Source organism: Mauremys reevesii, linkage group 18, assembly GCF_016161935.1.
Source record: "Mauremys reevesii isolate NIE-2019 linkage group 18, ASM1616193v1, whole genome shotgun sequence".
NCBI classification, from domain to species: Eukaryota; Metazoa; Chordata; order Testudines; family Geoemydidae; genus Mauremys; species Mauremys reevesii.
In genome coordinates, this window is record NC_052640.1 from 12,040,218 (window position 1) to 12,067,978 (window position 27,761).

Below are 27,761 nucleotides of genomic sequence, written 5' to 3' on the forward strand. Positions count from 1 at the left end.
GGGCAGCTAATTCCCTGATTTCAGCAAGCTAGAAAGCCATTAGTACAGTAATCAGTGCTGGTCTTACCAATGATTGTTTCTCTATCCCCATGCTATCCTGTGGTACGTTGTGTGGCATGAAAGTGGTGTGCAGACAGAGACAAAGAATGTGATAATCTTTAGCAAAGCTGCTTTGGGAATTATCCAGCAGATTCCTGATCATATGTGCGGACTCTGCCATTCACCTGATTGATTGGGTTAGGTCTTTTGTTGGTCTGTAGCTAATTCCCAGAGATACAGCCACTGAGCGTGCATATCATTTTCTGTCAAGGATGTAAGTTGGGGCCAGTTGTCTCAGTGCTAGTAGTCATATGTCTTGCAGCATAAAGGATTGCAAGTTAAGTGCTATGCAATAAACTTTCTGATTAGCCACACTTATTATAATGCATTAGTTCTGACAAACTCTGTTCATGTGCAGTTCTAATATAGCTTAGCCAGGCTCAGTGTGTAACACAGAGGTGGGCAAACTACAGCCCACGGGCCACATCTGGCCCGTGGGACCATCCTGCCTGGCCCCTGAGCTCCCGGCCAGGGAGGCTACCCCCGGCCCCTCCCCAGCTGTCCCCCCTCCCCAAAGAGCCACGCCGCCACGTGCTCCTGCCGAGCAGAGTGGCAGTGTGTCTGGCTCTGGTCGGCGTGGCAGCCAGACATGCTGCTCTGCTCGGTGTGGTAAGTGGGCTGGGTCCAGGGGGTTGTATAAGGGGCGGGGGGACCCGGGGGCAGTCAGGGGACAGGGGGCGGGGGGGGGTTGGATAGGCGTGGGGTCCCAGGGGGCCGGGTGGGGGTGGGGATGTGGATAGGGGCCAGGGGGGCAGTAAAGGGACTGGGAGCAGGGGTTGGATAGGGGTGGGGTCCTGGAAGGGGGCAGTTGGGGCGGGGGGTCCCGGAAGGGGGCAGTTAGGGGACAAGGAGCAGAGGGGTTGGATGGTTCGGGGGTTCTGAGGGGGGCAGTCAGGGGGCGAGGCTGTTTGGGGTGGCACAGCCTTCCCTACCCGGCCCTCCATCTAGTTTTGCAATCCCAAGTTTGCCCACCCCTGGTGTAGCAGGAGTCCAAGGATCTGATGCTCTGGGAATCCTCTCATTTCTCTCCGCTCCTCCTCAGTGGCCTAACAAAGCCTCTCTGGAACAGTGCTGCTGCATTTTGTGGCCTGGAAAAGCGTTCCTCCTTCCATCCTCCTGGCACGTGACTTGGCAATGGAGATTGTGTACTGGGCCCAGGCTTCCATTTATACCCTCAGGCTGAAATTCTGGGCTGAACTTCTCAAAGGAGCAGCACAGATCTTGCATCCACGGCTGAAAAGGGGCCTCCTGATCCTGGGCTGCTCTGGGGGCTGGAGAGGCCTCTAACTTAGACATCCTTGGGGGCTTGTCTGAGTTACAGAATAATTGAATCATAGAAATGCAGGGCTGGAAGGGACCTCCGGAAGTCATCCAGTCCACCCCCCTACGCTGTGGCAGGACCAAGTAAACCTAGACTATCCCTGACAGGTTTTTGTCCAACCTGTTCTTAAAACCCCCCAGTGATGGGCATTCCACAACCTCCTTTGGAAGCCGGTTCCAGAGCTTAACTACCCTTATAATTAGAAAGTCTCTCCAAATATCTAACCTAAATCCCCCTTGCAGATTAAGCCCATTACTTCTTGTCCTACCTCTAGCTGACATGGAGAACAATTGATCACAGTCCTCTTTGTAGCAGCCCTTAATCTATGTGAAGACTATCAGGCCCCCCCATTACTCTTTTTTTCCTGAAGTCTAATAGTGCTCAATTATCTTAACCTTTCCTCATAGGCAGCAGCCTCCTGTGCATCGCAGCACTGACTGGAATCGGTGCAGCACTGCCTGAGCCCACCCCCAGTGCCTGGCTGTGCAAAGGGGTCCTCAGAGAAGAGCCTTATGGCTGTCTTCCATGGTGTTTTTCACCATGGGAATCCTTGCCCAGTCAGAACCAGGGCTTTGAGGGCCCTTTACACAGTGTAAAATAAGATGGAGAGGGATCTCATGTTTTGATCCTGAAGTTCTTACACGTGTATAAAACCCAGTTAAATCAGTAAGAAAATTTGGTGTGCGCTGTGATTTCTAGATCCGTGTGGTCTCGAGGTTCAGATATTCAACTGGGGATCAGGAGACCTGGCTTGTGGTCCTAGCTCTGCCACTGATGTGCTGTGAGACCCTGGGCGAGTCACGTCCCCTCTCTGTGCCCGTTTCCCCTCCCACCTGTTGTAATCTCTATTTAGATTGGATGCTCTCTGAGGCAGGGACAGTCACTCACTGTGTGTTTGAACTGTGGCTAGCCTCATCTGGAGCCTCCAGGTGCTAGTGTAACATAGATAATAATCAGGTTAAACAAATGGTAGGAGCCAGAGTTATACTGTGTGCTTCCTAACAGCCTGCTCTGAACTACGGGGCAAACATGTCCATTTCCACATGGATTTAATTGGCTTCACTGGCAAGCTCCACTCAATTCCAGTGTTTTCAGTGACCTCAGCTGGGGTGTAATAGATGTAATATAGGAGATTCACTGTAATGCTGTTGTTTGTTACACTATTACTTTTAAAATCTTACCATACGAAAGATTGAGAGAACTTCCAAGCAGGGATGACTCTGTGACTTCAATGAAAATGTGTTTGTCCTTGTAAAATGAATCGTGGAACTCTTAATAGACAGCTGCCTTGAATTTTTACCAGGGGATTTAGTGGATGAATCAGTAATCGGATAATCTGATCCTATTTATCTTTAGGCTTTCTTGAAAGCTGTCGAAGATTTTATTTTGTTATCCAGCTGGATTGGCATATTGGAGGTAAGACACATGATTTAAATTTGTAGATTAATTCAGGTGCATATTGGATAGTAATAACATTGGTTGCATCTATTATCCTTCAGCTTGGGGTTTCCGACAGTACAACTTATTTGCGCTCTCATCTGTGCATCCAAAGTCAAGGTAGCAAATGTTAATTTTGTAATGGTTTGTTGAGAGTTAAAATAAGATAGAGCAGTAACACAGAAGCTGAGATATTCCATAAGGACTGGCAAAAAAAGTATAAAAAATGAGGTTTACAAAGGAATGGGCAATGTCAGTGAAACAGGTATTTAACAAAGATGATTTCTACATGGAATTTAGCCTACTTGGCAGTTTCTTCTTGAAAGTGGCCTTGTAAAAGAACTAATGTATTCCCTGCATATGGATATTTATAGGACGTTTTAAAAACATTTGCCTTTTCCCCCATTTTAAATTGTATCTTGTGCCTGGGAAGCCATCTCCATATTTACAAAATGGATACAGCACAGGCAACAATTCTTCCCGACTAACACTCTGGGAAAGATCACATTTGAACTAGGAGCTGAGAGGATACTTTCATCTTCATTCCTGTGCAGTCCTTGCTCTCAACTTTCCTTTTTAGTTACGCTGGAGTAAATCAATTAATAGAATCATAGAATTCAGTGGTGTTGTTCTGGATTTACACCAGTGAAAGGGAGAACAGAATTTGACCCATGTGTGTTTTGAATAGCTCTGATAGCTTAGTTTCTCCGTCTGTATATTTTGTTGCTATGATGTCATAAACCAGTACTATGACATCACTGTATGTTGAAATGGAAATGTTTGTGGTGTGTAACAAGTTGAGGATTATGGACAGAACTTCAGCTAATGTAAATCAGCATAGATCCATTGATTCTGACTATGTATAAGCTGAGAATCTGGCCACATGACTTTACTGAAATGTTAACGGCCCGCTCCTTCTGTCCTTGTTCATGTGTGTCATCAAATGAGTAAAAACTATTCACTGGATTAAGAGTGTGCAGGAGCTGACCTGTGGGTGTCATTCTTTGCAGTGCAGAGAGATGCTAATGGGAAGTGCTCCAGAGTTTCTCAGTGTTTTGTCAGGATCAAGTTTTAAGGACCCAGGAATGTGGGATTGGACATTAAGAAGGGAAGAGGAGTGGATGGGCTGTGACAAATCACGCTGTAGTTGACTCATAAATGGCTTTGGTGAAAGATGTGGAAAGCCAATGGATTTAAGTTCTTAGACTGAAACTTGGCAGCTTTCTCCAACATGAAAGCTTCTCTTGAAAGAAATAACCAAATGGATTTAATAAAATGTTTTAAAAACTATATACTCACTCTGAGATATTGTATACCAAGCTTCAGCCTGGAAGGATGCTTTCCAGCCAAAATATACACCTCTTGAAAATGAGTGTTTGTTAGGGGAGTGCTGATGGAACTCTAATGATGGCCAAGATATATTTAAACTCCTGATCTGATGATGGTGGTATCGGCTTGTTGACTTAGACATCAGTTTCTGCCAGTCTTGATGCATGGAAACAAGCATTTAAATCATTCCCCAAATAACTTCTTTAATGCAAGGCTTGATCATGCTTGATGGTGAACATCATCCATTCAACTGATGGCAATGGGAGTCAAGGTTCATTCAGCACCTCTCAGGAGATTCTCGGTACTTCGCAAGATCAGTCTCTGAGTGATATTAAATCATGCAGTATTTTTACTTTGTGTGGCCCTGAGAAGGGGAAATAAGACGCGTCATTAACAGAAGCTGGGCACACTTACATGATCAGTAGGAACAGGATTCTAGACCAGCGCTTTGCTTTGTTATTGAGCTGCGTTCTTTTTTCAGACTGCTCCTGTGGTTGGAGGTTTAATCGAAACAATTGACAATGTGATGGTGCACATGGCCTGCAATCTGGGAGGAAACCGACTCGCGACCGTTGAGGGCTCATCAACTGTAGCAGGTAGGATGGAACAGCAACATTCAGATCATGTCTTCACTGCAATAAAACCCCCACAGCACTGAATCTCAGAGCCTGGGTCAGCTGACTCTGGTTTGTGGGGCCTGAGCTGCGAGGCTAAAAATTTGCACCATAGGTGTTTGGGCTGGAACCTGGGCTCTGAGACCCACCTCTCTTGCAGGGTCTCGGAGCCCGGGCTTCTGCTCGAGCCTGAATGACTACACTGCAATGTTAGAGCCCCACAGCGCAAGTCCTGAGAACCTGTCAGCTGACATTGGCTAGCCGTGACCAGGCTGCAGGCCTTTGATTCTAGTATAGACCTATCTTCAGTTGCCTTCTAAACTGGCTGATACTACTTCGCCGGCTGCTCCTAACTTGTCGGTGTGGGGAAGGAAGTTGAAGTGGATTTTTTTTTCCTCTCTTACAATCCAACAAATGGAATAAATTGCAGAAAGATGATTATACAGTTAGTTTAGAGAAAGGTAATCAGCTTGATTTAACAATCCGGTTTTCTTTTACTGTTGACTTTTGGGGGGATGGTCTTTTTGGGGGCGCTGGGTGGGTTGGGGGGAGAATGTGAATGCTCCTGTATATTATTTCTGGATTTAGTTTAGTGATATGTGAACAGTTAAAGTTCTGCCTAAGCCTTTTACACAAGCCTTTGAAGCTGTAAGTGTCTGAAAGCTACAGAATTTAAATTTGGGGACAAGAGAATGGAAGGGCAGGACAAACTTTCCTCTATCTTACACCTATTGCAAGTCCTTCATGGAGTTGGCGGCTCTCTCATAATATGTATATGTACAGCATCTAGCGCAGTGGGGCCCTGATCTCAGTTGACCTTTAGGTGCTACAAAGAGAGCTGGATGAATAATTGACTTTTTTTTCAGTTTGGCAATTCTGGAAAAATCAGGAAAATATTCAATTCAGGTGGAACTGAATTAGAATTTTTACAGACTTTTCAGTGATTCGGAAAAGTCTATTTCATGTCTGTTCCAGAACAGGGATTTGAGTCTGGGTCTCCCACATCCTAGTGAATGCTCTAACCACTGGGCTAAAAGTTATAAGTGAGTGGTGGTAGGGGTGACGGCAGAAAACCACTATGACTACGATATCCTCAACTTCCTGCCTGTTTTGTGAATGGCCAAAGCTATTGTCAAATTCACAAATAGTTGGGGGTTGACACAAGCTGCATTTTTTTTTTCATTGAATAAACTATTTGTCCAACACATTGCCCAGCTTTAGCTACAAATAATTGATTAGTTCTGGTATTCTTCCCTATTGCATTGTGAGCTACATAAGAAAAGAGAAGTCATGAATCACATGCAAATTGTCTCTTCCACCACACGGTCCTGGTCACTGACATTCTAAAATTGAGCAGTAAGATTCTAAAATAATGTCTTTAAAATGTCAGGGGGAAAAAAGAGAGAGGTATCAATCAATTTTTCTTACCTCAGTGCCTCGTTAAGCTCAGTTTGTGCACACTGCCAAATGATCCATGGTATATTAACACCTCATATACTACTTTTTCCACTCATAAAGAAGTCAGAACTTCTTGAAAGCAATTTTATTCTTGATGGGAATGGGGGATTACTCTCCCCCCGGCCCCGCCAAACAGCTGGGGTTTTACAGTCAAGATTTGCAGTAGCTATTAAAAAAGCAAACTCTAGTTCTACCGTCAACTAGGTTGTAAATGTTATTGATTTTATCTTTTTTTTGTTTTGTTTTTGTTTTGTTTTTTGGGTTATTGTACAGATTACTCTTTGGTCAAAATGGCTCCTCAGACTTTGAATTTGTCTCACTACCGCTTCCCATCACAAGGACGGAGTTATATTTCTATCCCCAGTGAAGCTTTTCATAACAAAGGTAAGGGCAAGATTTGCAGGGAGGAGTAGAATGGTGGCAGCTAATCCTGACAATCACTCATTCCAGAAATGCTCTTGCGTGGGGACAAGGGATTTTGGTTAGCTCTGCATTTTCAGTACTGTTTTAATGTTACTTCCTCTTGTTTCTTAAAACTCGAGTAATACAGCTAGTAATATTACAACTATTTAATCTTGGCACTATTTCACATCAGGGCAACTTCAATTCCTGGAGCTAATGTTTTATCTTTCTAACCACCAGAACTGGTAGTTTTCCAAGGAATTCTAATATCAAATCAACTACTTATCTCAGTAAAGTATAAACTTATTCTGCATAACATCTTTTGTGCTAACAGTTTCCCCAAACACCTGGTGGAATTAAAGAGTAAAGTCAGGGCCGCCCAGAGGATTCAGGGGGCACTTCGGCGGTGGGTCCCAGGGCGGAAGGACCCCCTGCCACTGAAGACCCTGAGCAGAAGAAGCTCCAGGGGCTCGGGCCTCGCAAGAATTTTCCGGGGTCCCTGGAGCAAGTGAAGAACCCTGCTCCAGGGACCCCTAAAAACTCTCATGGGGGCCCCGCAGGGGCCTGGGGCAAATTGCCCCACTTGCCCCCCCCAGCGGCCCTGAGTAAAGTTACAGAGCTAAATAGCAGAAGAAGGAAAGAGAAAGGAATACCTATACAACAGGCGTTGGAGAAAAGGCGAGAAGGCAAAATTCAACTGCGAATCTGAGTTTGGATTTTAATAACCTCAAGGTTTGGGGTTGGTAAGAAGTGAGGATCTTGTTTTGGGCCAAACAAAACATGTGGCCAAATTTTTTAAAACCAGAATGATGAGAATTAGGTTCTTACATCCTGCCTTTAGCTGTGCAAGCAGAGCAGTGTCCCAGCACTCTTCCCTTATCCACTAGCATCCTAACTTTTTTAAAGCTCATTTTGAGGCAGCAGTGTGCAAAATCTCCCCTCACCCCACACCCAACTTCAGGGGCTGAAATTTCAGGTGCTTTGTTTACCTGAGTTCAATGGGACCACGTGCCAAGCCCCTCCCCTCTGTTTGTTTCCCACTTCCTCCATCATGGCGGAGTAGAACAAATGGAGCAAGTTGAAGGTGTTACAACAGGACTTAATCCAAAGCTCATTGAAGTCATTTTTCATTAATTTCTGTGGGGTTTGGATCAGGTCCTTTGCAAGGAGACGACTCAGCAGTTCCTCCGAAGGGGACCTCTGCCAGGATTGTTTCAGGGAAAAGGGCTCAGAGTCTGGGTGGCCTGTTGGGACCTTAGCAAACCTTGCACCATCTGGGATTCCTCCAGAGACTTTTCTGCAAGGGCAGGTTGGTCCTCTTCAATACAGTGTACAAAATGAGTTACTTTATATAGCACAGTAGTTACTGAAGTATTTCCCCACCACATGTGAGTTACTTGATTTATGACGACAGCTTTGTTTCCTTGCACTGGCAGGGAGCTCCTGCTTGCGATTTTTCTCTGAGTTCTGCGAAGCTTGAATTATTGAGAGCACAACACAACTTGAAATAACAAAAATACCACATGAAAGGACCTTTCCCCATCCCACTTACAGCTTCTCCCACCATGTGGCATTTTCTTATGGGACATTATTGTGTCCAGTGGTTTGGACTGAATCCAAACTGTAAGACCTTTAACTTGCATCTTCCAGGGAGTTAGAAACCATCTAAAATCTTATTAATGGCATTTTCAACTAACAGGCCACATTGCTAGGCTGTTCAAATGAGCTAGCCTTTAAAATGTATTCCACCTTGAAGCGACTGACATTCTAAATACTTGGAACCCATCAGACCAAGACAATAAAGGACACTTGCATGGCTGACACTTGTAAAATGGGCATCTGTCTTTTCACTTAAGTGTTGGAGAAGCTGTAAATACTTCATATGCAGACAGAAAACAAATAATAGAAACAAAAACTACTCATCTGTGTTTAAGATGCCAGTGAATGTTGCTAATAGTCAAATAGTCCTTCTGATTATTTTAAGCATCCTGGATGCTCTGGTATGGCCACTCTTAGCTGCCTTTTGTTCTGAGGTGACTTTTTTTTTTTTTTAATAAAGGATGAATGATTAATTTAACAGTTTAACTCTATACTTTCTTGGTGAGGTAGATGTCAGGCTTCCTTTCATTATCCTGATTTCTGTTCCAAACATTGCACAGCAGACTGCAGATTGCCTTCTAATGTCTTTATGGGAGCAACTGGAATTCCCATTAAAGCAAAGGTGTGAAGGTTTGCAAAAGTCAGGATTCTAAATTAACATGGAGTTTCATACCTAGGTGAGGAAAGTGTCTCACTCAGGGCTGTCATACTTAAGTATAATCTCTCCTGTTGATTTTGTTCACAGCTTGGGTTACCATTGTGGGCCTTTTTTACCATAACATGCACCGTTTCTTCCAGAACATCAACCCTATGGACACCAAGTAAGTATCCTACGCAGGGGCATCATTCAGAAAAGGCTGGGGGTGGGGAGGAGGGCAAAGTTATGTCAGCATGGCTTTTCTGCCTCCCTGCTGAGGCCGTGGCTGCTTGTGTGTGTGTGGGGGGGGGGGAGGGGTTAGTGAGTTGGTCCCATCCTGGAGGAGGGTGGGGAGGTGGAGGGGAGAAGGGTGGAGGCAGGCACGGGTGTGTGCCTCCTCTGTGGCTGGCCTGGGGCAGGGACTGGGACCCAGCTCGCTCTGCACTCGGCTCCAGCCCTGGCCACAGCTGCTGCTTCCTATCCAGATGGTGGAGAGAGAGGGTGGCAACTGTCGCCCTGTGAACGATACCCCTGATCTTAGAACTGTCCATGCTGTAATAGTGTGGTGATGGCCTTAGTGGGATACTAAGCACAAATGGGAACAATTGTTCTTTGCAACTGGTGTATCAGACATCATGGGCCTGGACACTGCTCCCCTTGGAGTTTAGCCATTAACTGTAGGGGTGGAATAAAGCCCTTTGTAGGCACGTATTTCCTGCTGGGGATAAAACCTTTTCTTTGGTGATTTATCTGTCTGTCTTCTAAACCTCTTCTGCTACATACTTGGCTGATCCATCAGAAATTTATATTGCAGATTCATATATTTAATCCTTGAATTAATGCCCTATATGGAACTTAAATTATGTTTCTTTTCTGCTGTCTCAAAAAAAAAAGGTGACATTTGTTTGTATTTAAATAATGCAGCAGTATATAACCTCTCTCCCCCCCCCAAAAGTGCTATGAATTTTAGTCCCATAAACCTGTAAACTAATTTTGCAATAATAAATCAGACAATACATCAAAAGCCTTTTTGTTTTATACACTGTGCCAATGAAATCATTAGCAGATAAGTTCAAATAAACTAGGAGCAATATACATCTCAGAAAGTCAGTTTCCCAGGGAATTTTGCAAGGCAGTGCTTGTCAAACATTACATTTGCCTTTTAGGCAGGTCATTTTTTAACTCTCTGCTGATTAGGGCAGTGATTCTCAGTCTTTCCCATGCCAGGACTTCCTGCTACAGCTTCAGTCAATTTCAGGACTCCAGCTTCAGTCAATTTCAGGACTCCAGCTTCAGTCTATTTCAGGGACTTCTTCCTATCTAGCCATGTGCAATGGAGGGGTGATTGCACCCTGCTGAAACCACTTGAACACCCCTAAATTAGGACCACTTATGATCATGCTGAAGCAATGTTACAATTCTTCTGTGATCATTTTATGATTTCCTATTCAGTTTAATTTTATAAAAAATACCATGCACCCTTCTTGATGCAAAAAATAAATTAAATAAAGGTAGTTCACTGGAGTATGTGAAAGAAATATATCGGCAGCATGCAATATTTCTTACTGATATGAAGAAATAGAGGCAATAATTTGAGAGTTTCGCTTTTCAAGATGTATGTTCACTATAATTTATTAAGGGAAATAGACCATAATTTTAGCCTCCCACAGAGAGAGAGAGAATTAATGTGGTCTTGACTCACAGGTCAAAGATTAGCGAGGATAAACACAGTGTTTAAATACCTTCAGCCTAAAATCACTGAGTTCCAGGGCATTTTCATGATTTCATCATCATCAGTCTTGGGCTCCAATCCTGCACAGAGATCTGTCAGCACAACAGGGCCAATTTTGCCATTTTTAAGAATATTGAGTAGTTCTGTATTCCCATGTTTCAACTCCTGCAGAGAGAACATGACAATCCAGGACCCATTCTTACTCCCGTTGAAGCATATAGAAGATTTGCCACTTATTTCAGTGGGAGAAGGATCAGCCCTGAATGCATACTTTTTAAGGAATGCTTGGTTTAAAAGTGGCCTTTAGGTTTCTAATATTAACCTGGGCTACCTGAAATATTTGCAGTGTATCTAGTATTACAGAATCATGTCTCTGGCGCTCTAGATGGTTTGCCTGTCCAGAGGCCTGTTTTGAAACTTAATAATCCAAGGAATGCTGCCTTGGCAGTTTTCCTTTGTGGAACAAAGCATCAGATATCTGAGGAATGCTTGAAAAATAATAAGTGTGCAATTCTTTCTCCCTTGGTTTACTTTGGTGCGCTTTGCTATTGCACCTTTTTGGCTTAAGTCTCACCAAAATAATCTTTTCTAATGATGTTTTCCACAGAGTAGTTGTTTTAAAAACACCCTTTAAGGGTTCTTTAGCCTCAGACTTCTTGGGCACCTATAATTTACAGTCTGTCTGGTTTCTTCTTCATGACAGAATTTCATTATCCTTGTGGCACGCATCAAAATTTTTTTGCGCTTTGTTGCCAGATGACTGTTCTATTTTCAGACCGTCTAACCAGAGCTCTCTGGAAGAGTCACTTTGGTTCTTTAAGAAGGGAATCAAAACCTAAAGAAGCTTCGAGCCTGACTTTGCTCTCAGTCCTACATTGGTGCAAATCTGGAGTAACCCATGGAAGTCGGACAGGTTACAGGCCCTTCATCCTGTAACATACATTAATATTAGACAGCAGGGCTGGCGCTTCCATTAGGCGGTCGCCTAGGGTGCCAGGATTCGGGGGGCGGCATTTTGTGCACTCCCCACGGGGCACACGGGAGTTTCCAGTTCCACTCCCGTCGCGCTGCCAAAGAAGGACCTTCTGCCGACGTGCCGCGGAAAACAGCGGCGGGCAATCGAGCAGCTCAATGACTGCCGCTGTCGCCTGCGGCATTTCAGCGGAGGGTCCTCCTTCGGCGGTGTGATGGGAGCGGAACCGGAAGCTCCCGCGCGCCCCGTGGGGAGTGCACAAAATGCTGCCCCCCAAATTCTGCGTAGGGCACCAGAAACTCTGGCGCCACTCCTGTTAGACAGTGGTTCTGGGGAATGCCAGATTCTTATTTGTTTTAGTTTTTTTTCACATGTATCCAGATTCATTAGACTACTGCTCTGGGCCTTGTATTGCAGCATTACAAAATACTTAACTGAGTTAAATGATGGGATGTAATATGGGATGAACTAAAGCATTGGGTGTGAATACATTGAACATTGGGAAATTCAGCATACAAAAGTCCAGGATCCAAATACCCCCAGACTTTGGGGAAGCAAGCTCAAAATTCAGATACACATCTGGATCCAAACTTCACATTGTGAGCCCTTCTCTGACTATAACTCTACATACGCTGAGGGGCAAATTCTGCTCCCCGTTGCATGCATGAAATGCCTACTGAGTGCAATGGGATCAGAAATAATCCCTAATGATGCTAATATCATCTAGAGGTTATAGAACCAGAGTTAGATCATATGTCCTACAAATCGAGATGAGTTTCTGTCTCAGTCAATCCAGCTGTGCAATTTGATGACATCAGTTAATGTCTGAAATGAACTCTTCATAGGGTTCAGCTACACTTGCGAGTTATAGCGCATTAAAGGAGCCCCAGGTGCACTAGCTCACTACCTATCCACACTGGCAAGGCACGTAGAGCGCTCTGACTCCACGGTTAGAGGGCTCCTGGTACTCCACCTTGGCGAGTAGAATAATGTTTGATGCGCCCCCACTGGAGCACCCCAGTGTCAGTGTGTGAACAAAGTGTTGCATTACTGCGCTCTGATCAGCCTCGAGAAACGTCTCATAATCCTCTTAAGTCAAGTGGCCACTCTTGTCATTGTTTTGGATATGCCCTTTGAAAGCTCTGTTTCTGACAGCTGGCATGCTTATCTGCTCTGAGACAAAGCAACCATTACTGTGGAATGCTGTGTGTGCGAGAGAGAGAGGCTGGGGGGAGAGGTCTACTTCTGTCTGAACTTGCAAGACAGCATGCTTTCAGCCCCTAAAAATCCACTCTCTCCCCCTACATACACAAAACACACTGCCTGTCACACTCCACCCCACCCCCCAATTTGAAAAGCACGTTGCAGCCACTTGCATGCTGGGATAGCTACCACAATGCACTGCTCTCTGTGGCCGTTGCAAGAGCTGTTAATGTGGCCACGCCAGTGTGCTTGCAGTTTCCAGTGTGGACAGACTACAGCGCTTTCCCTACTGTGCTCTATGAAGGCTGGATTAACTCAAAGCGCTCTACATCTGCAAGTGTAGCCATGCCCTTAGTCAGTATGAGAGAAACACCAAGAAACCACTGTGGTATAAGTTTTTAAAGAAGTGCATTTTTCTGATGGAAATGAGATTGTGATGTGGAGAGTAACTTACATGGTTCTTGTGAGCAGCCAAACAGGCTAGTGTGTTTTGCTTGGTAACCCAAGCTAATGAATAGTGAGTTCACCATGCATTTTCATTTGCCATTGTAACTATCACTCATCTGTCTGCATGACCTAATACTAAGGAGTGAATGATGGAAGATGCTCTGCTAATGTAAACAGTGTTTGGTCTTGATCAATGGGACTCTTTTTCAAATTTATGTCAGAATTCTACTCTGACCGAGTGGATCTCAGCTCTTCCTATATGTGTAGAGACCCAGATTTAAGATTCACCAAGAGCAGAATTTTGCCCAGCATTTTAACTGAACATTTTAAAAAAAAAGTTTGTTTTATGTATGGTCAAATTCACCAGGGCTAAAAAAATTCGTAGCTAGCCAGCTTCCTAATCATTACATAGGAATAGGGCATCTGCTCACGTAAGTATATCAAATTTTCTCTGCAGCAGAAAGGTATCCTCCAGTTACTCAGATTCCTCATCATGCATTTATGTGAGTCCATCCTGTAGTATAATTGTCTATAATAATCTAAAACACTTTAAAAAAGGCTTATAAAGAGCTGTAAAAGAGATGAGTTAAGCTAAGTAGAAACAGAACAAAGGAATACCGACGGTAATATCTAGCTACTAGAACTGTTCCTGATCCTGTGAGAAGATCTTGCATGGGCTGATCCTAGTGCCCATGCAAAACTTAAATGGGATGGGATGTGCCATGGTCTGTTTACATGGACCTAATTGCAGGACTGAGATTACTGTGATTCTGGTGTCTCGTGTATATATTTGCTTATGATGTACAAGAAACTTTTACAAAACAAATTATTAATGGTACAGTTTAATCTTTTAAACAGTTTCATGCAGATATGTGCATGGTCACAGTTTTGACTCTGCATCATCCATATTAGAGTCATATAATGAGGAAGGTTAATAGCTTCAGTGCATTGATCTAAGGTTAATTCTATTGTACATGTGTAGCTTACCATGAAATGATTTTACACACATACACACACATATTCTCTCTCTCTCTCTCTCTCTCTCTCTCTCTCTCTCCAGCACAGAGAGAGACCTGTGGAGGACGTAAGTAAGTTAAATGCTGAGCCGTATAACTCAAAAAGAAATAAACTCTACTTAAATATGTTCTGCTCTTTATTACACAGGGTCAGATTTCCAGCTGTTGTAAATTGGCATAGTGTTATTGACTTCCATGGAGCTGTGCTGATTTACATCAGCTGAGGGTCTGGCCTCATCATTTTAAACTGAAAAACAGATTAATTCTTTGTTGTTACACTGACTTTGTAACTGTTTCAGAGGGAAGAGGCCACACTGATCTGTAGTGCAACTCCATTGATTTAACTTAAGTTAAACTAGGGATGAATTTGACCCAGCAGGTTTGCATTTTCAGCTCTTACTCTTCTTTAGCAGGCAGAGACAGCATTTAACACACAGCTCACCAGCCAGGGCTCCACCTCTGCAGCTCAGCTAGGGTCCTTCAGTTTGGACCTTCAGCCTATCCATGGAACTTGGCCCTAGTACAAGGCCTAACTCACTGAATTCAGAGCAGCAGGTGCATATTGAAGGAGTAACTTTTTCCTTCCCGAACTTAGATCAGCCCATAATAGTATGAATTGCAAATGCTAAAATGCTGTTTTGCCCACTTCCTGATATTTTTTGCTCTTCCTTTCCAAGGATTGCTGAGGCTGCTGCTTATAAAGGCTACACGATCTCTGCAATGAGCTATATTATTTCCCTGAAGGTGGAGCCACCACCAACCTTGTCTCATAATCTGTCAGGATCTCCTCTTATTACCATTCGGCTCACCCATAAATTGGTAAGTGAAAATGAAATTTCCAGTTTACACTCTTACCATGACTAATTGTTCTGATCTTTTTGCATTTGTGGAGGTTTCTCTTCATTGATGTTGATATGGCTGTGTTAACGATGACTCAGCTGATAGCTATGATTGCAAAATTTAGTTTGCATTTTTCCCAACTGCCATATTTCAGGGACTGTGTCTGTTTGTATAGTGCCACAAAAGACTGACTAGTGACCCCGTTAATAAGAAGGTTAGGTAACAAATATTGATTTTGATCCTTTGGGATATATTCTGTTTTTATGTATGTATGTAACTTACAACAAGTGCCATATGATATGAATCACTGCATACTCATTGAGAAAGGGGTATCTTTGTGATGATCCAGTGGGTGGGTTTGTTTCTTTCTTTCGCGGTGGCAATGTAGAGCAGTTTGTTCTGAAGGCAGAGGAGTTAGTGTGAAAATGCAACATATTCAGGCAGAAAGCACACACACATTATATATAGGCAAGTAGTAGCAGTATAGAGGTAACTTTACCTGCAAAACCATTAAGCAGCATGCATTTTTTTATTTTCTGTTTTTTCTGAGCATGGCACTGACCTCTATTTTAATGCTTATTTCCTATTGGCTGTACAGCTTTTCATTACAAGGATAGGTTAAACACCTTAGCACTGTGAGTCAGCTTCTGTAGCGCAAAATTAATTGCTGGCAATTTGGATGCTGGGAACTGCTGGAATGAAAGGAGTACTGGTTTGTACTTTGTGTGTAACACTGTGTTCGGGAATCTTTGTCACACATGGGAATGAAGTCTGAGGAGTTTTAGTGTCTTGTCTGTTTGGCAAATTATTACAGTGTGTTCAACTGTTTTGAGCTACAGGCCTAAACTCAGGCATGTGTCAATTTTGGAAGTTAGAGGACAGAGGGGGTTTCTTTTTATTAATGATAGAAACATGCCTCATCTGCCATTTTGGATGAAATAAGGAAGAAAGTTCCAGATCCAAAGGTGCTATAGTTAAAAGTGAAAGACTGAGAATTTGACTTTATGCCTCAATATCATGTCTGGGAGTTGCTCAAAGACTTTCATTGCTAGATCTTAATACCAAGAGTGATGCATGAAGAATGAGAAGGTTTCTAAAATTTATCAGTAGAGCTGGGAGAAATTCTTCATCCAAAACTTTTTTCAGCTGAGAAATGCAGATTCAGGTCAACTGAAACATTTTGTGAATATGGCTTGTATTCACCAAATAGTTTTGATTTAAAAAAAAATGAAAACATCAAAACGTTTAATTTTTGAAATGCAGTGTTTTGTTTTTGTTTTAATTCATTTCAAAGTGCATTTTAGGTTTGAGTTTTACCATGATTTTATTTTTATTTTAAAAAAGGTACCCCAAAACAAAATTAAGCATTTCAAATTACTAAGCAATCATTTGTAAGCACCTAGATGTTAATAGAGTTCTAAGTAATACCCAACATGGATTTGTCAAAAACAAATCATGCCAAACCAACCTAATTTCCTCCTTCGACAGACTTAATGGCCTAGTGGATAGGAAGAAATAAGTAGACGTGATCTATTTTGGTTTCAGTAAGGCTTTTGATACAGTGCTACATGACACACTTGTCTGGATGAAATTACTATAAGGTGGATACACAACTGGTTGAAAAAACATACTCAAAGAGTAGTTATCAATGGTTTGCTGTCAAACTGGGAGGCTGTATGTAGAGGAGTCCTGCAGGGATCAGTCCTGGTTCCACTACTATTTAATAATTTCATTGGAGTGCATAATGGATGGAGAGTATAGTTATAAAATCTGTGGATGACACCAAGCTGAGAGAGGTTGCAGGCACTTTGGAGAACAGGATTAGAATTCAAAACAACCTTGACAAATTGGAGAATTGGTTTTAAATCAACAAGATGAAATTCAGTAAAGATAAGTGCAAAGTACTACACGTAGGAAGGAAAAAAATCAAATGCCCAACTACAAAATGGGGAATAACTGGATAGGTGGTAGTACTGCTGAAAAGGATTTGAGGGTTATAATGGAACACAAATTGAATACGAGTCAACAGTGTGATGCAGTTGGAAAAAAGACTAATGTCGTTCTGGGATGTATTAACAGGAGAGTTGTATGTAAGATGTGAGAGGTGATGTATCCTGCTCTACATGGCACTGGTGAGGCCTCAGCTGGAGTAATGTGTCCAATTCTGGGCACCACACTTTAGGAACAATGTGAACAAACTGGAGAGAGTCCAGAGGAGAGCAACAAAAATGATAAAAGGTTTAGAAAACCTGATTTATGAGGAAAGATTAAAAAAAACTGGGCATGTTTAATCTTAAGAAGATTCAGTGGAGGACCTGATAAGTCTTCAGATATGTTAAATATGTTATAAAGAGGACAGGGCTCAATTGTTCTCCATGTCCACTGAAGGTAGAACAAACAGTAATGGGCTTAATCGGTAGCAAGAGAGATTTAGGTTAGATATTAGGAAATACTTTGTAACTATAAGGGTAGTTAGTCTCTGGAATAGACTTCCAAAGGAGGTTGTGGAATCCCCATCACTGGTGCCTTTTAAAAACCAGTTAGACAAACACCTGTCAGGGATGGTCTAGGTTTACTTGGTCCTGCCACAGGATTCTATGATTGGACCCCAAACTAATTTTTTTCCAACTTCAATGAAAACATTGAAGCAAAAATTTGTTTTTCTGTGAACCCCAAATCAATTTTTTCTGTTTTTTGTTTGTTTTGTTTTGGTTCAGCCACCAAACTAAAAAATCAATTACTCACACAGGTCTAATTGTCAGTTGCATGGAGTACCCCTGGAGGCAACTAGACTGATCTCTTGATTGTTCATAAGCTTGTCAAAAAGAGACAGAGATTTTTCAGTGTATTACAGCTGGGAGAGAGAAATCTGCTCCATTGGATTGTTTGGGATTGACTCAATACTATATCAAATTTACACAGTTTGCAAACAAAAAAGCTGTTGGTTAGTTTTATCTGCCAGCCTGGCAAATTTAACCAGGGATCAGAATGCTGTTGAGTGACCCCTGAAAGGCTTCTAGCGGAGCTGTGAATGGCAGGTCGGGTATTCTCATGATGCATTAGCTCTGAAGATGACTGCGGGGGGAATATCAGTGCAGAAATATCAGATCCCAAAACAGTCCTTACCCCTCATGACTTCTTTAGATTTGAGGCAAGTATGAAAATGTTTACATATTTGTTGTAAACGGACCCATTCCCAATCCCAGACAATCCAATGGAGCATATTTGTCTGACCCTACTATAATGCTTTTACCTTATTCAATCCATATGTTGTAAGTTTTGCAAAATGCCTTTATACCATCATTTTCAAAATCTATCTGTTCATATGGTTGTTGGAAAAAAGAGAGAGAGATCAGTCCAGTTGCCTCCATGGGTTTCAGTCTTGGCTTCCAAAGATAATTCCTTATTATAGATTCAATGAAACCCAAAGGGAGACAGGGCTGGAAAGAATATAATAGTTTGGTTTGGGTGGGGTTCAGATTTGAAGTTCTGAGTAAATTTGAACATTGGACACAGCCCAAACTGAGAAGAGAGATTATGCATGTCATTCCTCATTACCCCAACATCATACGTGATAGTCCGAGCTCCAAAAACCGTAAAATAACAAAACCAGTTTCAAATACTTGCCCTCTGCGTGACCCTATCACTGCATATTCTGAAGTATAGCAACTGCTCTCATGCCTCTTGATTTCTTTTAATGATAGAGTATTAATTTTGCTGTAGTTCTCTTCAGTATCTAAATTAGAACTGTCATGTCTAATTTGAATTAAGGTTGTCACCTATTAAGATTTGGACCTGTGTACTTTGTTCTGTTGGGGAAGGTCTGTATCTTGGATTTAAATGCAGGCGAGAAAAAAGGAGAAGGGAGAAATAAGAAAATAGGGGAAGAAGAAGAGATTAGAGGTGGAGGGAAGGGATATTACCCATTTTTTCACCAGTTTGGACCCTATGTGTAAATTGACACCACTGCTAGATTTGGCTCTAAACCGTTCCTGGAAATTTGGCCCTTAGCTTAGACTTCCCTGGAAGTTTTACTCTCCATCATGGCAATTAAAAACACTCTGTCAGCATTGCAGTCACACAAAGATGTCCTCCACATTTGTCCACCTGGTGAGAAAAGGACCTGGTCAGGAAGGTTTCTTCACTTGAGATTTTCTGGCATTTATCTTCACATGGTAAACATTGTGGGAATTTGTCAAGAATGAACAAAGAGAAAGCAGGGTGAACAGGTGACTCCTCTCTCTTCTCAAAAAGTCTGGATCAAAATTTCTCATCTCCTAGCAGGGGTGTTGGAACTAGGGATGCTGGGGGAGTGGCAGCACCCCCTGGCTTGAAATGGTTTCTGTCATTTACAGTTTTGCTCAATGGCGTTCAACACCCCCACTATAAAAATTGTTCCAATGCCACTGCCTCCTAGCTGGCTAATATGGGAGGAAACATCTGGTGCCAAGTGAATCCGGTGAATAAAATCCACCTGCTTGTCTACGTTACTTGAAGTTTTTCAGAAATTTCCAGCTGGAGAAAAATTTCCTAACTGGACAGTAAACCATGGGGTTTCTCTCCCCCGTTAGTGGTGTTCCCCGCTGACGGGTGTCCTGTATACCTCTTGTTAACATTGCCTTCCCCCCACCATGTTATGATGTCCCTGTCATTGCAATGAACAATGCTGACAACACAGTTCCAAAACAAAGACTAGTTTATTGCTGCATCCCACTCTCTCGCTTTGTTAGTCTTCTGAGCAAGCAACCATTTTCACTATACTGTAACTAACAAAGCTGTGAGACACAACCACTGGTTCTGTCCTTGAACCTCCAGGAAATTTCTAGTTAGGATGGTTTTTGAGCTTCTTTTGTATTTGATATAACAGCAGCTCAAAACTAGCTAATCAGGCTCCTGAGAGCTTAGTTATGTGAACCTCTTGCAACTAAAATGATGTTTAACTCTGCTAGCTATGACAATGAAGTTCTGTGCAAAAACATTTTGATCCTGTGAAGCTTGTAGTGAAATGGAAAGCAAACTTTTTTCCTATCTTTGGACGTGCACAGTTTTTCTTACTCTTGTGGATTCATTGTTTTGTTTTTATTATAATAGTTGTGACTGGTGATCACATGGTAGGTCCTCCAGGGTCAAAGTAGCCATGGAAAAACCTTACAAATCCAGGTGCAATAATGCAGATCTTAACTATATGCACTGTTTTTGTCTTAGATTTCCCCTTCACAATATTAAACTCAGCTGAACCTGAGTCTCAGGGTTAAATGACATGAACTACAATTGATTAAAAAACCCATTGTGAACCAAACCTGGCAAGGATCATACAACTCTACTCAAGGCTTCCCTTAAAAACTCATCCAAACTTGGAGGAAATGTGTGGACACAAGAAACTTTGTTGCTTCTATTGTTCAAAGCGTGTTGCTGCTTCCAGTGTGATAAATGCATAATTTGAATAAGTTTAAGGCCAACTTTCTAAGTTTTAGTGCCCCTTCTGCCTCTTTAGGGAAAAAAAAAACAACCTTGGTTACAAGCTTCAAAAGGAGTCCCAGAACAGTTGAAAACTTTTGTGGGCAAAGCATTGTAGTTTTGCAGGGTGAGAGAGAAGATCTTTTTGTAACTTAATAACTGGGATTTCCAGCTGGATTAAAAAAGTCGCTGGATGGCCAGTTCCCATTCATTTCTAATGGGTGATGGGTTTCAAACCCCTTAGGCAACTTTGACACTCTCGGCCTTACTCTGCGTATAGTGCAGAAATCAGGATCTATTGTTTCCCCTCTTCTGATTGGTCCACAACTGAGTTTTCTTTATTTGACAGTGGAACTTTCTGCTTTCCCAGGCAGGGGAGCTGTGGCATCCCTAGAATTTGGTTGCACGCAAAATAAAATACATTCACATTGGAACTTTGTCCTGTTCTTTTATCAGTGATGTCTGAAATCCAACTGGAAACAGTGATCTATAGATTCAACTGTCAACACAGTCTGTTTTTTAAAAAAAAAAATGTTTGAGACTTTAACTAAAAATAGGGGATAGCTGACTAGTTTTGAGTGTATCCTTAAGGTCTGTTAAATAGACTCTACTGTGGAGGATTATAGGTCTAGATTGTGCCTTTAGGAAGGGCCGGCTCCAGGCACCAGCTCAGCAAGGAGGTGCTTGGGGCGGCCAATGAAGAGGGGCAGCATGTCCGGCTCTTCGGTGGCAATTCGGCGGCGGGTCCCTCGCTCCCTCTCCGAGCGAAGGACCTGCTGCTGAATTGCCGCCGAATAATGAAGTGACGGCGGTAGTGCCGCAGATTGTGATTGCGGGGTTTTGGGGTTTTTTGCTGCTTGGGGTGGCAAAAACCCTGGAGCTGGCCCTGCCTTTAGGCACAGCCTTGGGCAGAGGAAAGGTGTGTAAGTTGCAGCATCCCTGGGATAGCCTTGGATGTGACACAGAGACTCTCACTTGCTTCTTCCTTGTTCCCAGTAGTAGTAATTTATTGTTGTCTGTACCACTAGTAAACTAGTGCCTGCCTCCACCCATGCACTGGCTCAGCTATTCTGGGCAGCAATTGAGGGGGTGGAGTCCAAACTCTGCCAACTCTCTGCCCACCTGGAGTGAACAGGGGAGTAGCTCCACTTGCTTGTACAGGCCTCCATCCAAGGTTCTTGTTCCCTCTTTCTACCCTGCCTGGACATGTAGCCTGACTCACAATGTGGCCCATATTCAGAACTAAATAACTGGATATTCAATGCTTCTCAAATTAAAACCAAACATCATCATCCAGTCTGATCTCTTGATGTGGTCTTTCTGGAATCTAAACTCCATATATTTAGTGGCTAGTATTTCTGTATACCTACTGATATGTTTTAACCACTTGCAAAAGATGCTGGTGTGATTCTAGAAGCTATGCGAAGAAATTCAGTCTGTGTCACTTTTTTGTAAATGTCAGGAAAATATGCTGCATAACGCAAGGCCGAATTGCCAGTGTTTAATATGAAGAACAAGTTTATTCATTTGCATGAATGAGAGTTTTACAGGAGTAAATTGGCTCAAAATGTAAAGGATTTTTGTGGTGGTAGTGCAATAGCTTGGTGGGACAGGTGCCTGATCATGGGATATGAATAGGAGGGACAATCTAGAGCAGTATTTCTCAGTCAGTTGGTCACGACCTCCAGTGGGGTCACACAAGGCAATCAGTGGGAGCAGAAGGCATTGAAAATCTGGTTTAGTGGATGAAGCACCGTACTGGGAGTTAGCAGGCCCGGGTTAAATTCCTAGCTCTGTTACAGAGTTCCTTTGATCGTGGGTAAATCACTTAATCTACCCTGTGCCTCAGTTCCTCATCTGTAAAACAGCGATAAGACGAGTGTGTTGAGGATGAAATCTGTTAGTCATCGGGAGGTGCTCAAATACCATGGTGATGAGCAGAGGCTACTCTAGCTATAGGCAGACTAGGCAGCTGCTTTGGGCAGCAGATTTCTGAGAATGGCAGACTGGAGGTGTTGGCTGGGGATGAGGCGTAGCTGCCAGCTGGTGCTTTGAGGAGCAGGAAGTGGTCCCAGCCATGCTGTCAGGGAAGTGCTCTGACCCACTCCCCAGCTGCTCTTCACCCCCCGGTGTGGGTAAGATCACAACTGCAACCGTGGCTCAGATGCTGGGTGGCTTGGGCCTTGTCCTGGTAGCAACGCAAAGGCTGCCAGGACTTCAGCCACAAGTGCAATGATTCACCAGGCTCCATGCCAGGGCCCAGCCTGCACCTGCTGCTCCGTATCTGGCCCCCATAGACTCTGGTACCCAGGCATCCGCTGGCCCCGCTCCAGCTGTTTGAACACCACCATATCTGGGCGGTAGAGGTGTTGCCACTGTGTGGATGAGGATCGCATCTGGAAAGGTGAGGGGGTTTCTGCGGGCCAGGCAGGGGATGTAGAGTGCAGGGGGGCGTGGCAAGGAGGGGGGGCTGGGCTGAGAGTCTGGAGGGGAGGGGCTGGCAGTTGGGGGGTCAGGTGTGATCAGTAAATTGAAAATTATTATTGACATCAACATTTTCCCCATAGAAAACATGAAATTCAGTCAAAACTACATTTTCTAATGGGAAGATTTTTCAATAGAAAAATTTCAACCAGCTCTAATTAAAACATTTTAGGTTCAGTGTACATATGCAACTTTCTTTTTGCTTTTGTTTTGGATAAAGATGACTTGCTTATATTCAATTTGAGACTATGATTATTTCTATTTAAAATACAGAATAAAGTCAGACTAGATGTAAAATGTTTGCAGGCGAATTCAATCAAGCTGCAATACGAGATCTAGGCAATGGAGATATGTACTGGTTGTCTGCTCTGCCACTTTCCATGGGCTTCTATTTTTCTGCTTTTGATGTGAACACACCAGAAAGCTATGGACCATTGAGCAATGGATAGCTTTGAACTGACCCAAACGCCTCTGCTTATCTTTTCATATAGAATCAAAATCCTGTGAGTAATCTTTGGAAGCAAAGAAATTGAGCAGCTAGAATTATAGTGACTGCTTACCCATAGAGAGCCATGGCAGAGAATTGTGGATAAAAGATGCAAGAGACTCTGTTGGACTGAGCTAGCTGATATGCTTTTAACTCAATAAAAAGAGCACTTGCCTTGAAGAGAGCGTGGCCCTGGGAATAGTATCTCTGCTGACTTTTCTGTGGAAATTAATTAGCATGCATGCCTGTTTTTAAGGGATGGATGAATGGATTGTGCTTTCTAACGATGCATATGTAAAGACAATGGGACAAATTCTGTTCTCATTTGCACTAGTGTAACGTCAGTGGAATTGCTCTGAATTTACCCAAGTAAATGGTTGTAGTGTCTCTCTTCAAGCTTTCAGGCTGTACCAACCAAGGACTAGCTTCCACTGATCTCACTCCTGTTACGTAGCACTTTGTTCCAGGAGTGGTCCCATTGACTTCCATAGGGCAACTCCATGGAATTAAGGTACAATTCCATATGGGCAAGAATATCAGAAGCCAGCTGCAAATAACTAAGTTAAAGGTCATTGTGGGTATTTTTTTTAACTATACATCCCGTATTAAAGGATAAAACCCAAGGTATTTATGTAACGCTGTGAGTAATCATAATGGTTAGAGTAAGGATATAAAAACTGGCTGCCAATGACATTGTTATAGCTGCCCGTTGGTTCTACAGCATGTCCCCCACATAACAGAAAGCAAAGTGGAGTAGAAAAATAAGGAGAAAAAGGTAGCATGACCAACAGTTGTTCTCACTAAAGGTTCAACTGTGGGACTGGATTCTTTATTCCATTTACTCTGATTTGGATCCATACTAATACCATTGAAGTCTGTTGGGTCACAGCCCTGTAAAACTGGGCTAATAGAAGGAATCAAGCCCACTGTATTTATTTTAGTGATACCGGAAAGGTTACTGAAGGGCTTTTATCTTTGCTTTCCAGTATAGGAAAAAAAATGCCGCTCGCTGAGATATAGAAAAAGAGCAAGGAGGGAAATAAAATGCACCTATTTTAGGGTACAGTTATAGTAGTTAATCTTTGCAATAAATAGAGCCTTTTGAACTAAGGCCGAATGGAATGATTAATATGCAAAAAGCAGACAATAATTAAACCTTCCAAGTTTATTTGAAAATTGCACCCACATTTCTGAGAGAGTTCTTTGGAAGTGGGTGTCTTTCTTTTTCTGTTTGAAAGCAAGCATTTTCACATGAGAGAATGGAGGCCAACGCCAAGCCAGTCTGCAGCAACCAGATAGGAGCACTGGAGATACTTAACTATAAAGTATCCATTCCCTCCTGTAGAGGAACTGGGCAAAATCCTGCTTCTACACTGAAGAGCTGTATAGGATACAGGGACAAGGGAATTGAATGGTGGGCAGGAGGGGAAGGGGGTCAAATGGCTGGCAGTGGGCAGAAATTTTCATTAAAAATTGTCCATTTTCATCCAAAAAAAGGGGGGGGGGAAATTCTTGGCCACCTGTTGTTACCAGGACCAGGATCTTTATGGGCAAGATGTCTACAATGATTGTACTTACAGTAGTATTATACCAAATTGTTTTAATTGTCAGTGTTCTAATATCAAAGACTGTTTCTTGTGTGCTGAACACTGCCCTGAAATCAGTGTTCTATTATAACTTTTTTCATGCTCTTTTACTTTTTCTCTCATGGAAGTATTTGGATTAGCCGGCTCAGGCATGGGTCAACCGTTTGGGATGAAATAATGTCCAAACCTTTTCCCAGAACTCAAATTGAACTTTCTCTGAACTCACAAATGTGAGTAACTTAAATACATTTTCCCCCGCCCCACACAATCTGTCCTCTCATTCTCACTCATTTTGGGGCATCTGAGTCCCATTCAGGACTGGTAGCTGGCAAACCAGAGTTCTGTGCCTGGCACAGCCATTATCTCACTGTACAACCTTGGGCAAGTCACTTCACTGCTCTGTGCCTCAGTTTCCCTATCTGTGAAATGGAGATCATGATACTTATCCACTTTCATAAGATGATTTAATAGCCGTTTGTGAAAAGCATGTCTTATAAGAGACAGGCCTGTGATGCAGGGTTTGGGGCTATTTAAATCTGTGGGGTTTTGCTCAGCCCTGTCTGTTTCTTACAGTGCTGTATCATGCTAAACACTAAATGTAAGGGGTTCTCTTTTAGTGATCTTTCTTTCACTCCCACTGCTTCAAAGAAGATTCATGGGGCAATAGACACTGGAAATAAATGTTTTGCTAAGCTTGGCTTGCGTCACCAGACACTCTCATGCCGTTCTGTTGCAGTTCTATTATTTAGCTCCTTCACTGCTGGTGAGCTTTTGAGTTCCTTATAAAAAAAAAATTTAATTTATTCTACTGAATCAGTTTTTTTTTGTTTTTTTTTCTTTCCTTGCACAGAGTCTGCCAGTCAAAATACACCCACACAAGAAGCTAGCTGAGCTTTCTCCACATATACAGAATTTTTTTCCCTTTTGCAGAGCAAATCTTCATCATCTGACAAACTAACAAGCAGGGGCTGTTGTGCCAGAAAACAATGTTGATCGATTCCATCAGCTCTGGCAGTTAGTACAGTCTGTAAATGTAGAATATTTAATACAAAACTGGATTTTCCTCTAAACTTTTCAACAGCATAATATTATAAATTGAGGCTCTATTTCCAAAGAGGTTGTTGCTTAAGGATAGGCCTACAAAACAAAGGAAACCCCATGCTGGTCTCCCATGCCACAGGTTCTAGAGTTTGGGTTCCAGCCCAAGCCTGGAAGTCTACACAGCAATGAAACAGCCCTGCCACCCGAATCCCGTGAACCTGAGTTGGCAGGCATGGGCCAGCCACAGGTTTTTCTTTGCTGTGTAGACAAACCCTAAAGAGGTTAATTTAGAAACCTGAACATTTCTTGGCTATCAAGGAAAATATATACAATTGAGAGAAAGGATAATACAGGGAAATGAACTGCAAGGTCTGCTGGTTTGCATCTAGCCAAGGTTGGTTATGACTGAAAATATGATCGCCTGATGACTTGTTTGTGGCTTATGTGACTTGCGTTGGTGGAATCAGGCTAGCTCCTAGGGGACTGGTGCCTACAACAAACCCACCAGTGCAACTGCTACGAATTGACACACGTTGGCAATCTTAGTAGAAAGTCCAGGGCCAGTTTCTCAGCTGGTGTTGAGCATCACAACTCCATTTGCGTAAGATGATCCATTGACTTCAAGAGCGCTATGGTGACCTATTCCGTTCTGGCTCTAAATATTAAATGGACATAGAGTAGAAGGGTGGGGGCAGATGGTAATCCTTTAGGCTTTGCAAAACTACTGGGATTGTTTGGAAAAGCTTTGGAATGCACACAACATTTTTGAATGAAGCATTTTCCACCTCAGTTCAAACAATTTTTCGTTTAAAATAAAAAACATTTTTCTTAATGGTATGAAAGCAACTCAGAAAACCTTGTTGTGCAAGCAATTCTTGGGATGGCCAGCTGAATGAAATCAAAAGAAGTATACAGCAGCCATGAGTTTCATTTTATTCAGGACTGAAGTGCCCAACTCATGTGGCTCCTCCACCTTTAAATGTCATCATGCGATGACTCAGTAGTGCCACTTGTCTATCCCACTGTCATAGAATCATAGAACCATATGGTTAAAAGGCATTGCAATGGTCATCTAGTCTAACCCCCTGCCAAGATACAGGATTTCTTGTATCTAAAGACAGATGGCTATCCAGACTCTCTTTGAAAACCTCCAGTGGAAGGAGTTTCCACAAATTGCCTAGGCAATTTGTTCCATTGTCCTACTGTTCTTACAGTTAAGAAGATTTTCCTGAGATTTAATCTAAATCTGCTATGCTGTAGTTTGAACCCATTGCCTCTTGTCCTGCCCTCTATGGGCAAAAGAGAATAATTTTTATGGCAGCCTTTCAAGTATTTGAAGACCCCTATCATGCCCTCCCTTAATCTCCTCATTTCCAAACTAAACATACACAGATCCTTCAGCCTTTGCTCGTATGGCTTGTGTTCCATCTCTTTAATCATCTTTGTTGCTCATCTCTGGATCCTTTCTAGTTTCTATACATCTTTTTCTATACAGCGGTGATCAAAATTGGACACAGTATTCCAGCTGAGGCCTAATCAGTGCTGAGGAGAGCAGTACTATCCTCTCCCATGACTTGCATGCTATGCCTCTGTTAATGC

The 27,761-nt window shown here is 42.7% G+C and overlaps 1 protein-coding gene across 12 annotated transcripts in view; it reads left to right on the forward strand.

The window, feature by feature from the left end:
• Positions 1–27,761, forward strand: part of ADGRD1 (adhesion G protein-coupled receptor D1) — a 257,981-nt gene that overhangs the window by 47,260 nt on the left and 182,960 nt on the right. For all 12 annotated transcript variants that reach the window (XM_039504723.1, XM_039504722.1, XM_039504714.1 and 9 more), the window contains 5 exons: positions 2,777–2,836; positions 4,668–4,782; positions 6,532–6,642; positions 9,005–9,080; positions 14,945–15,086. In XM_039504723.1, the coding sequence (XP_039360657.1) occupies positions 2,777–2,836; positions 4,668–4,782; positions 6,532–6,642; positions 9,005–9,080; positions 14,945–15,086 (504 nt within the window). The remainder of the gene's footprint in view (positions 1–2,776; positions 2,837–4,667; positions 4,783–6,531; positions 6,643–9,004; positions 9,081–14,944; positions 15,087–27,761) is intronic.